The sequence below is a fragment of the Microtus ochrogaster genome, chromosome 10 (genome assembly GCF_000317375.1).
Source record: "Microtus ochrogaster isolate Prairie Vole_2 chromosome 10, MicOch1.0, whole genome shotgun sequence".
NCBI classification, from domain to species: Eukaryota; Metazoa; Chordata; class Mammalia; order Rodentia; family Cricetidae; genus Microtus; species Microtus ochrogaster.
In genome coordinates this window covers 69,211,738-69,223,742 of record NC_022016.1, presented here as the reverse complement: position 1 = coordinate 69,223,742, position 12,005 = coordinate 69,211,738, and the positions used below count along the sequence as shown (strand labels likewise).

Sequence of the window (12,005 nt, the reverse complement as noted above, 5' to 3'; positions counted from 1 at the left end):
TCTCTCTCTCTCTCTCTCTCTCTCTCTCTCTCTCTCTCTCTGTGTGTGTCTGTGTGTGTGTGTGTGTGTGTGTACAGGACACCACAGAGCAGGTATCTGTCCTCATCCTCTGCCTTGCTTGAGACTGTCTTGTTTTCCTGCTGCATTCATAAGGCTAACCGGCCTGGAGCTCCTGGGGTTGTCTTCCTTTACTTCCCATCCCCTTGCAGAAGTGCTGGGATTACAGATGTTCATACAACATGTCCAGCTTTTATGTGGGTTCTGGGGGTTCATACACAGGTTCTGTTTTGCTCAATTAGTCATCTCCTCAAGACAGATTTTGATAACATAAGAGCAGCAAATCATAGCTACAGACTAGCTAGAAGACAAGATCAACACACATGAATCCATGAACTGCCCAAACTAGGTACAGGCTACAGGGGTTTGGTGACAAATGAGTGTTCGTGTAAAGGGAATTAATGGGAGAAAACAAGCAGGGGGCACTGCTATAAAGACAAATAGCAGAAACCCCACTGACTGGACTAGGACTATAGCTCAGTTGGTAGACTGCTTGCCTACCATACATGAAGCCTTGCGTTTGATCCCCAGAACCACTAAAGACTAGGCAAGATGGTACATGCCTGTAATCCCAGTGTTTAGAAGGTGGAAGTGGGAGGATCAGAAGTTCAAGGTCATCTTGGGTTACACAGTGAGTTCAAGCTCACCCTGAGTTACATAAGAGCTGTGCCAAAAGAAAAGGCCAACCCCACTAAGTAGGTCTTTCTTTAACTTTCTTCCTAAGTGACCTTCAGCTCACTTGAAAGCTAAAAAACAGAATAAAATGAGAGTGAAGCTGCATTCTCTTGAGTCCACAGGATCAAGCATTTCGAAAACACTGACTCAGCAGCCTGCTAGGAGCTAGCGAAAGCTGGGTGGAAACTAGGAGTGTTGAAGGCCCTGGTTGCCATCAGTAGTGAAGCTTCCTAGGGCTCTACTGTGTTCCGGAGAAGACCTGAAGGGGTGGGGCTCAATTTCTCCCTGTCCCCTTCACTCAACCCTTGTGAAACTGAGGATCAGAAACTTGCCCTGTTCAAGTCCAGGAAACACTATTCTAGACCCCCATTCAAATCTTCCGGCTCCAGGTAATCCCCACAAGCCTTCGTCATGAAATGAACAGGATGCCTACCAAACACTGAGCTGTGTGGAGACAGCTGCCCTCTGATTTCTCACTGTTGAGCAAGGACCAAAACCTCCTTGGGCTACCTAAAGTGAGATGTCACTTCCAAATCGGTAGGCGCCAAGCCCATGACAGTCTGCTTCGTGGAGCGGGGCGGGGCTGACCCGTTCTAGAAATAGAACCTGAGGACCAAACCAGGCAACAAACACTTCCCACTGTCACGACGTAGTGGGGCATGTGGCTCACAAGTTCACAGTTATGACGTCACTGGCATAATGCGCTCCCAACACCGTGGGGCAGCAGGTCAGCTTCTTGTGGCAGTACCTGAACCATTTCGGACAGTGTAGCCCAAGACGCACATGCTCTCTGACACAAGAACACTGGGGTTAGCAGGGTGACCGAAAGAGGACAACGGGTCAGCCCATCAGAATCTAATTGATGCTAACCAGTGGAGAAGATAGGAAAGACTTCTTAGATTGCCGAAGCACTTTTCATATCACCTTATTCTAGAAATTCTCAGAACCAAAGATGAAAGGTGCTGAAAACTCAAGAGTTAGTCTTTACCTTTATGCCCATGGGTACTGTCCCCAACTAAGCAAAGTAAGAGGGTTTTCACTGTTTTGTTTTGTTTTGTTTTGTTTTTTGAGACAGGGTCTTACTATGTAGTCCTGGCTGGCTTGGAACTCCCTGTGTAGCCCAAGCTGGCCTGAAACTGATGAAGAACCACCTGCCTCTGCCTCCTAAATGCTGTGGTAAAAGCATATGCCATCACAAATGACCAAATTAATTTTTTTTGAGGGGGGCGATGTCTCAAGACAGCATTTCTCTATGTAACAGCCAAGCTGTCCTGGAACTCATTTTGTAGACCAGGCTGGCCTTGAATTCACAGAAATCAGCCTGCCTCTGCCTCCTGAGTGCTGGGATTAAATGTGTACGCTACCATTGCCCAGGTTCTCACCCAGCTACCACCAATGGGAACTCTGCACTTGAGCTCTGTAATCTGTTCCCCTTCTCATAAAGGTGGCATCCAGCAGAACTTCACAAGCCAAGAACAGCCCAGACCCCAGAAAGGGGGAAGGATAGCATTGCCCAAGCCTAGGTGGTTACGACTCATCTCTTTACCCTTCCTAATGAAGCATCATCTTAACCGTGACAGTCACGGGGAGCTGGTGTGTGCTGGTTATTCTGAAGTCGTAATGAATCTCTGGTACCCAGCTACATCCTCTTGCAAATGTTCATGCTGTGGCTGACCCTGAAAAGGAAGTCTGCGGTGGTGTGTCATGGCTCAGACTCCTTACGAAGACCAGCCGCACTTCTCTCCCCAGCCATGCTGCTAGCCTGAGCCCCTCAAGCATATCCTGATGTAACCAAACACTTCTCAGGACAGCCGGGGTATATCCAGAAAACTAGAATTCCAAAAAGTGTTACTGGAGGCCTGAGGGCGAGCTCCAAGTCCACAGGTCAAGCTGGGACCCCAGCCCCATCAATTCCCAGCTGTTTGAACAAATGCTGATAATTAAACTGGAAGCTTCTATTTCCTCAACTACGAAATAGAGACAATGATAGCATCTGTCTACAGATTTTTATAAGAACGGAGTCGTGTTTAATCGTGTATTCTATATCTGGCAAGCGGCGAGTATCATACAACTATCAGCTGCTGTAGTAGATAACAGCTCATCCATCTCCATCCCCAAGCAGAAGTAACTAAAGGAGACTCAAGGCTCAAGTCTGGAGATAAGGAAATTAAGAGGATGGAGTTAAGCCAGAGGATCGGGATGCCTGCTGCGAGACAGTGTCTTCTGGATGTTTCAGGAAAGCCGCACCAGCGACATCTCAACAATATGGCTGGTTAAACAAGACCTGTGCAGTGACAGCACCAGGGGACACGCAGCACAGACAGAGGAAATTTTACAAGGCTCCACCCCTAGGCAGGCGGAGAGCTACAGAAAATCACTGGCTGTGGATCTAGGGAGAATATTTTTCCCCCAGGGATGAGCTCCCTGAGAGGTTAGCCAATTTCAGTACATCAGTCCTAAGCATATATGAGCAACTCTTAAAGGGCTCAGTAGGTTGACACTGATGTAGCAATAATAAAGGATGTAGCAATTAAGAAAGGAGAAATTATGATTTTTGAGAGGGGGTATGGGAGGAGATGGAAGAGGGAGGGGAAAGGGGAAAATGATGCAAATATAGTACCCATATACGAAGTTCTCAAAAAATAAAAAAAAAATGTAAATAAAAAAAAGAGTATGGGGTACAAATATATCCCTACACCTTTCTTACCAAAATGGACAATTTTTGTATTTTCCGTATGCTCTCCCAAGGAACTTTCAAAGAAACCGAGAAAGTTCAGCTTACTAAAACATTTCAGTTCTATGTGCTTGGCCCGCCCAAAAGTTATTCCCGAAGTCTGGGATAACAGAGAAATATGGGGAAATTACCTTCTCCCACTCTTAGGGTTGGTGACGCAGAGGCGGAGGTGGCGGCGCGGCGTGGTGTGGATTGCGCTGACGCGGGTCCGCTAGGATGAAAGACATCTTCTACCCCAGCCTGCCCTGCCTGGGCAGGACCTGTGGCACCTCCACCCCCAAACAGGTCACTCAGCAGTTCCGAATTGCTGGGAGGCGCTGCCAGCGGGGAGAAGTTCCTGCTCACGTCGGACCCTTCCAGGCCCAGGAGGTCCACCTCTTCCGGGGGAGGAGGGGCTGCTGGCTCCTGCTCCTTGCTGGGCTTCTTGGCTCCGTGAGGCTTGTCACCATTGGCGTTGCTGTGGGGGCTCGAGAGGGTCAGGAGTTCATCATCCGACTGCTCACTTTCCTGATTCACCAGGGCAGCGTGGTCCTCCTCACAGAACGACTTGTCTGATTTCTGATCTAAGAAAGGCCAATGTGCAGATAAATGATTGGATGACCGACCGACCGCAGGCGAGGTTTGCACATTGTTCCAGAAAGAGAAGATGGACCAGCTCTGAGCAAACAATGCTTTTAGACCCCTCCCAATGCAATAATTGTTTAATTTCAGGTCATTCTCAGCTGTTTGTCCACCATCTGCAAGGCAATATAACATAAGGACTAAGAGGGAAAACTCTGGATCTGGCCCGCCTAGGATGGAACTCAGCTCCACCCCTCACTGGCCATGTAACACTGAGCAAGTAACTTTACCTCTCCGTGTCTTGGCTTCCTCCTCAGCAAAACGGGGATAATAAATACTACACACTGCATGGGCTGCTGTAATAATTACATCGGATGATAACAAAAAGAACTCAGATTAATAGCAAGTGGATTTCAAGACACTACGTGGGGTACTACAGAAAATGCCATTAACAGCTAGTCTTTTGCGGACACCTCTCTCTGCCCTCTGTTTTTCCACACAACCTGAAGCAGAAGCAACACACCCTAAGAAGCAAATTCAAGGGCTTGGCCTCACAGTCCTCCCTCCATCCTGCAAGGAGATATTTCCCCACAAAACCGGCTTAAGAAAGATGCTTCTGCTGGGGAGAAATGGAAGGCTTCTCTGCGCCTTTCCAGGCCCTGATCGAGACCATCTTCCATAGATACCACTTGGTTATCTCACACCAGACAGACCGACAATCCAAATGGGGGGGCTGGTTCACACTTGTGAACCCCAACTCTGAAACATGCACATCTGTGGGAAGGGCTAGGTTGTTCTAAGTTTGGTGGTGTGAGCTCAGTAGAAGAGCATGCTCGGAATGGGTACATGAAGCTACCTGCAGGCTTCTGCTGCCTCACGCAAGTTCCTATTTGCTTATATGTCCCACTGCAGAAACATTCATGTTTGTTTGCAGGTTGTCATCTGAGATGCCACCGGCAATGTTACGTAATATGTTTAATATACCTTTGCAAAACGTAAAAGCCCCAAGCAGATAAGAGAGTGTACCTGTGCTAAGAACAGAGATTCTTTTTAAAAATATTTTACGTGTGAGTGCCTGTCTATATGTCTGTGTACCACGTGTGTGCCTCCAGAGGCAAGAAGAAGAGGACCTCAGATCTCCTGCAATTGGAGTGACAGAGGGTCCTCTGCAGAAACATCAGGTGATCTTAACCACTACGTCATCTCTCCTGACGTGTGCAGAAATTATTTCTACATACTAGCATGGCAATGGGAAGGTGAGAGTAATGTTTTATTAGAAGCGGTTGCTGGGAGAAAGATGCAAGATAAGGACCAAGAAGGGGCTGACAATCCCTCTGCAAGTCGGGTTCGGCTGGGCTTCCAAGTCTGAGAAGCTCTCATTGCCTTGTTCAAAAGGAAATTCTGTAAGCAAACCTTTAACCCAAAGGACCCAGATGAATACGTTTTAACTAACACTGAAAACGTCTACAGGATGTAGGAATACTGTGCTACGTTCACACATCAGAGGAAGGTCAATCAAGAAAACGTTGCCTAGGCCACCTCTGAAGCTGAATCCCCACCCCTTTCACGCATAGTCTTGACCATTCGGTTCTGTACCACACTTTGTAGCTAACCTCTGCCAACTGCAAAGCAAGAATGGCCAGTGTACACACTAGAATGCCCATGGCTGTCTCCTCAAGGCAGTAATGTAAAGTGCTAGGCTGTGAAGGGGCCTGGAAAGGTCACCAGCTGTGGGGACAAAACAGCATAGTGGGAGATTCCTGTCTGGATCAATGATTGCTAAAGCAACTAGCTGAGATACGGGCCAGGTGACCGCCTTCACCATGCCAGGGCAAGACCCATCCTGCCTTGCTAGAGGTGCGGTGCTTGAGACAGCACTCGACTTTATCTCTTTAGAATATTTGCCTGAAGGCAGGCAACTCTTTGTTTGTCTTTCTGAGTTGTCAACTGCCTAAGGAGAGATCTTAGAACACGTCACACTTCATTAGTCTTGGAAGATGTGCCTTGGAAACACTGCAAACCCAGGAGGTAGAATTTAGCCTACACTGGCTTTCTGGTTCGTCTGAACACTCATGGACGTGAAAGCAGGCAAGTTGCCTGATTTGAAAAACAAATGAAGGGAAAGGTCTGAAATAAGAGAGAAATTAAGATTGCTTCAAGAAGTGTCTTAATAAAACCACCAGACAATTTAGTCACATAATCACCCAGTCATCCTAACTTAGAGGCTTTACCATACCTTGCCAACAGAGGGAGGCAAAGAAGCCACCTTGCCCGACATTCCTGGGATGGTCTGGAGGGAGATCTGCAGTAGCCTGACCTGCAAGACAAAAGGTCACACAGCGTTACCTTAACAGAGGGAACAAAGTAACGCAGTAAGCAACCCAGAGGCTTCATCCAGAAAACCCAAACCAGCCGTGACTCCTACCTCCTAAGGCCAGAGTGTCTTGATGCTCCTGCTGTGAGGAAAAGAGGATGCTGGGGTTCACATCTTTTGAGCAGTAGTGCTCCCATGGGGGAGTCAAGTCGATCACTTTGTCTTGGGGCTGCACTTCTATATCCAGTGTCACTTGGAACAGCTGAGGATATTTTTCTGGTACATCACAGGCGTCCAACTCGGGTCTAATGGAAAGAAAAACACAGCATGCGCAGTGCCATCAGCAGGATGCTCAGCATGAGGCTCGGCCCATGTGGACGAGTCCAGCCTGAAACTCACTTCTAGGTAGACTCAGCCACTAACCAGGTATTCCTTTACCCTGCTATGCCTCAGTTTCCTCTCCAGAAAAAACAGACTAACACTTGCCCAAATCGTCTGGCTGTCACCAAGCACACTAATGAAAGCACTGTGAGAAGCAGGGTTGAGACATCTGGCCGGCACGCACTGGCCAGCTAAACGGGTCATCAAAATAATGAGATGGACCCAAAGCCACCTTCTCAGCCTGGACCCTTGAATCCTTCTTAGCTCCCTGTCTCCTGACTCCGGCAACCCCCACCACCCCAGATTCAGTCACACCCTGAGATCCCTAAATACATTATGTTATAGCAAACGCAGGTCAATATTTGGTACAGCTGGGTTTCCCAAAACCTCTTTTACAGTGCTCTAGCCAGACACCCCTGATAAGGGACCACTGTCTATGCTATTCTATAAATTAAACTGCCATTCCTGTTGGGCATAAGCATCCACAAACACAAAGGATAGAAATTGTTGTTCCCTAACAGGGAACTTTAGGTCTTTCTAATTAACTCTGTGATCCATATACATTTCTTTAAAAAAAAAAAAGATTTATTTATTTACTTTATATATATGAGTGCTCTATCTGCATGTATGCCTTTATGCCAGAAAAGAGCATCAGATCCCACTATAGATGGTTGTGAGCTACCATGTGCTTGCTGGGAATTGAACTCAGGACCTCTGGAAAAGCAGCCAGGGCTCTTAACCACTGAGCCATCTCCCTAGCCCCCCAACCCCACCCATACGCACTGCTTAAGATCAACTACACTCAACCAAAAGATTGCAAATGCTTGCAGCCTGTCTGTGCTCAACAGTCCGCAGTGTGGGACTTTGGAGGTGGCGGCATGCTGCTATGCTGGTGAAGATGGAAGGTCCACAGGGCACTTACTTGGTGAACTTTAAAACTGTCGTGTCCAGTGGTATAAATCCAGAATGAAACTGGAGCTGGAATATCTGTGTGTTGGTCACCTAAAAAAAAAAAAAATGTGCAAGAAGCATGATTAGTAGGAGAAAGGGGAGTCTACACCAAAGACCGGGTTTGGGGAGCCAGTACCTTCCATTGTTTTTTTATCGGATACTTTGTGGAATATGAATATTAAATGTATTCCCAGCTTCATTTCTAGTTTCTCTTCTCCAGGAGCGCAAGCCAATTCCTTACCCTCCAAGGCCCCATGTTCTTGTATATTCTGTCTTCCCAGGGTGTCCTTCTCCTACCTGACAAACTCATCCTTCAGGACCTGCCTCCACACTCTGCTTGGCTGCCATTGGCTAAAGCAAACTGTCCCAATGGCAGTGCCCCAGTGACACAGCAGAGTGGATGTTCATACATGCTTGACCTACCTACCCCCTCCTGAGATCAGTTTTGGAAAGCTAAAAATACAATATTACTCTTGTTAATCTAAAACACCTAGGCAATGGGTGTAATATGTGATCTTAGCAAATATTTGATTAATTAAGATATAGTTACTTATGCCGGGCAGTGGTGGTGTACGCCTTTAATCCCAGCACTCGGAAGGCAGAGGCAGGCGGATCTCTGTGAGTTCGAGGCCAGCCTGGTCTACAAGAGCAAGTTCCAAGACAGGCTCCAAAGCTACAGAGAAACCCTGTCTCAAAATATATAATTACTTGCAACATCTTTCCTAATAACCAAAGAGTAGAAATAATCTAAACATGAAGAATCAATAAATGTGGTATATCCATTCAATGGAACATTACTTAACTATATGAAGGAATGAAATATTGACACATGCTAAAAACACAAATAAACCTCCAAGATATTACAATGGTGAGAAAAAAAATCAGCCGGCATAGACCACATATTGTATGATTCCATTTATATAAAATGTTCCCAAAGAAGAAAATCTTCAGAAGCAGAAAAAAGGATTCACAGTGGTCAGAAGGCAAGCAGGGAAGGAGGGCTGGCTGGTGACTGCTAGTGGGTCAAGGTCTCTTTCAGGGGTGAAGAAAACATTCTTAAGTAAGAGAATTCTAACAGTAGCAGTATCTTTTGAACACACTAAAAATCAGTGCACTTGGAGGAGGCATTCTGAGACCCGAACTCAGGTCATCAGGCTTGGTGGCAACACCGTTTACCTACTGAGCCATCTCTCGGGGGGGGGGGGAAGTCCTAACTATACACATGTTTAATTGAAATCTCTCACTTCATAGTGATCCCCTAAAAGAAAGACTCGGGTTCTCAGGAACATGCTTTGTTGAGGTTCTGGGGCTGTTCCCCCGTGATTGTGTCTAAGTCACGACCTGCCTCGGTCTCCAGTCCCTCCTGCAGTGATGAGGAAGACATCGAGAAGACATCAGCAGGTGTTAAGGGTCCTTCTCCCTCTTAACTCACAAGGCAATCAAGCCCAAAATGCCAGAGAAAAGACCCAGTAGTACTTCATTACAAATTCAAGTGGGCTCACAGTCTGAGTCCCCCTGAGCACTTACCTTAGCCTGCAGCCGGCTCCCGATGGTTGACCGCAGGTGGTACATAGAAACAATGACATCGCCTTGGGCTGTGATGTTCAGGGGGATGAAGATTTTCCCATCTTGGACTCGGTATTCTCTTTAAACGGAGATCAGAAGAGACATGAAAGCATTTAGTCTGGTACTATTGTAGACACAGGATTGTGCCTTTGTGACTCGAAGGGACATGTTTGCCCAGGCTTGGACTGAGGAATTACTTCCTGTCTTGTGCAAAGGTAGGAATGCAGCCAGTGTGATCTGGATGCAAACTTTTCTGAGCTGGTAGAGCACTGATCCAATGTAGGCCTTCTCTCTCCATCTCATCTGGACTCCTGGACAGATCTTGTTTTCCTCAACTCACCATGCCTTATACAGTAAAATCCAACCAAAATCAGAATAGAAAGAGGACCATTATACTCTCCCAGGGTCTAGAATTCTGACTCCTAAAGTAACCTATAAGTCTATATGTTGTGTTACCAGTCACTCCCTCCCTAGTCTCCTAAACCCCATAGACCTTCCACTGGTGCCTCTTCTTGTTGTAGATCATACATGCACTTTGAGTCCATCATTATGGTGGTTTGAACGAGAATGGCCTCCGTTGGCAATATTTGAATAGCAGGTCCCAGTTGGTAGACAGTTTGGGAAGGATGATGTGTGACTTTAATGGAGGAGGTGCATAGCTAGGGGTGGGTTTGAGGATTCAAAAGTCCACTCTATTCCCAGTTGGCTACGTCTGCCTCCTGATTGCTGTGTCAAGATGTGAGGTCTCAGCATCATACCTGTCTGCCCCCATCCCCCGCATGATGAACTCACCATCTGAAACCATAAGCCCCCAATAAACTCTTTTTCCATAAGTTGTCTTGGTCATGGTGTCTTAGCACATCAATTTAAAGTAACTAGGATAATCATCTACCCAAATCACTGAGTCTTCTTTTTAAATGTCCAGGTCCTCTGTGCCCACCCACCCCATCTGGACACCCCAAGCACCGTCCTTCAGAACTCAGTACCACTGTGTATAAAGGAGAAAAATCCTTGGGTTCAATTGTGCTTATCTTTGATTACTATACGTTGGGCTTAAAAAAAAAAAAAAACTACTTGTCCCAGCAATAAGCAGGGAGAATCTAACTTTCATGGGAATTCAGCATGCAAGAAGCAACAACATTGTGACTTACTTCATCCGTTCAAAATCCGTGCATGTGGAGTATATTTTAGTTTCTCCAATCAGTACATCACAGTAGGGGCGACATCCATTTCTCTGCTTATTGAAGAAGGGAATTGGGCTGACAGTGATTGCCTTGATCGTGAGTGGCTTGAAGTGAGGGCGGTAGGGCTTGTCTGCAAGTAGGTCACACATGTAGCCCAAGTACCTGAAACAGAAGACCGCCGTCCTCTGAGCCCATCATAACAGGACAATTAGACAATTTCTGCTGTGAAGTCTGTCTTTGTAAATTAAATTACAGTAGAAAAGTCCTCTGCTCATTCCTTCACATGAGCCACCAAAGGAGAATAGAGACAATTAGGAAAGTTTGTGGATCAGAGCTGGAGCCAAGGCTCAGTGGTTAAGAGCACTTGCTGCTCTTACAGAGGAATCAGGTTTGGTTCCCAGCAACCATATGGTTGCTCACCCACTCTGTAACATCAGGTCCAAGAAGATCTGCCACCCTCTTCTGCTCTCACAGGCACCAGGCATGTATGTGTAGTACATATATACATGTAGGCAAAGCACCCATATACATAACATAAAGATAAATAAGTCTTTTTTTAAATGAGAGGAAGCTTGCTTCCGTTGACATGCTGAACTGATAGAAGGGTGTTTGCTCAGTCTAAAGCTTGTGGCAGTGCTACGCTAGCCCAATATTTGGACATATATTTGTGTTATATCTAGCAGATTAAGCATGTCAGCAAGAGGCAGATTTAGATAAGCTTTAGAATTTATTATCAGGAATTTTATCCAAAGAAGTGAGAAGATAAAATTTAAGTAAGAACAGAGAAACTAATGCCAACTCTAGGGAAGGCAATAAACCAGCTATCTAAAGAAGGGGTTTCTTTAAAGTCATTTGTACATTATCTAGTATATCCTAGATCTATTTATTACATCCCCACATCTCAGTCAGGAGAAAAATCAAGCTCTAAAGCACATACTCTCTCTGTATTGATGCATTTACACACAGTGATCACCAGTGTATCTCAATGAAGACCTAAAGCACAAACAGGAAGGTGCTGGGCGCTGGGACTGGAGAGAACGTTCGAGCTATGTCCAGTGGGTATTTTTAGACTGGTGCCTAGCACAGCCTTTTTGTCATTCTCTCTCATGCTTCCTCTCCTCTTAAAGGAGCAAAGCAGAATGTTAAGTCTCAAATCCTAGGAAAAACAGCTGAGGTGCCTATGTAACATATCCAAGCAGACCTGGCCACCAGGTTCTCCCAGGATCCCTCAGTCCCTACCTGTTACAAAATATAACTGGCATACCCCACCCTCTACCCCCTGAACCCTCCAGCCCAGGGGCTCCAGACATTTTGGTTACCCCCTCCCCCTTTTTGTACCTCTGCCCTCTTGACTGCTGCTCCCAGTTCCTCTCTCTCCTCTCTCCATACTCCTCCCCCTTTCCCCACATGGCCCAGCTCAGTCTGGCTATGTCCGCTCTGGATTCTCCCAGATGTCCCTGCCTCTGGCTGCGCTCTTCCTTTTCTCTACAATAAACTTTCTCCTCTGCCCTACCAAGAAGCAGTCAGGACCTTCCTTTTCTATTTCCTTTTTTCATTCAGTAAACATTGGCATTTTTAAAAG

General features: G+C 46.3%; 1 protein-coding gene across 6 annotated transcripts in view; it reads right to left on the bottom strand.

The window, feature by feature from the left end:
- Positions 1 to 12,005, bottom strand: part of Dnajc6 (DnaJ heat shock protein family (Hsp40) member C6) — a 155,379-nt gene that overhangs the window by 22,218 nt on the left and 121,156 nt on the right. For all 6 annotated transcript variants that reach the window (XM_013348538.2, XM_026781882.1, XM_013348539.2 and 3 more), the window contains 6 exons: positions 10,391 to 10,585; positions 9,201 to 9,318; positions 7,645 to 7,724; positions 6,453 to 6,646; positions 6,264 to 6,344; positions 3,598 to 4,029 (listed from right to left, as the gene is read on the bottom strand). In XM_013348538.2, coding sequence (XP_013203992.1) covers positions 3,598 to 4,029; positions 6,264 to 6,344; positions 6,453 to 6,646; positions 7,645 to 7,724; positions 9,201 to 9,318; positions 10,391 to 10,585 — 1,100 coding nt within the window. The remainder of the gene's footprint in view (positions 1 to 3,597; positions 4,030 to 6,263; positions 6,345 to 6,452; positions 6,647 to 7,644; positions 7,725 to 9,200; positions 9,319 to 10,390; positions 10,586 to 12,005) is intronic.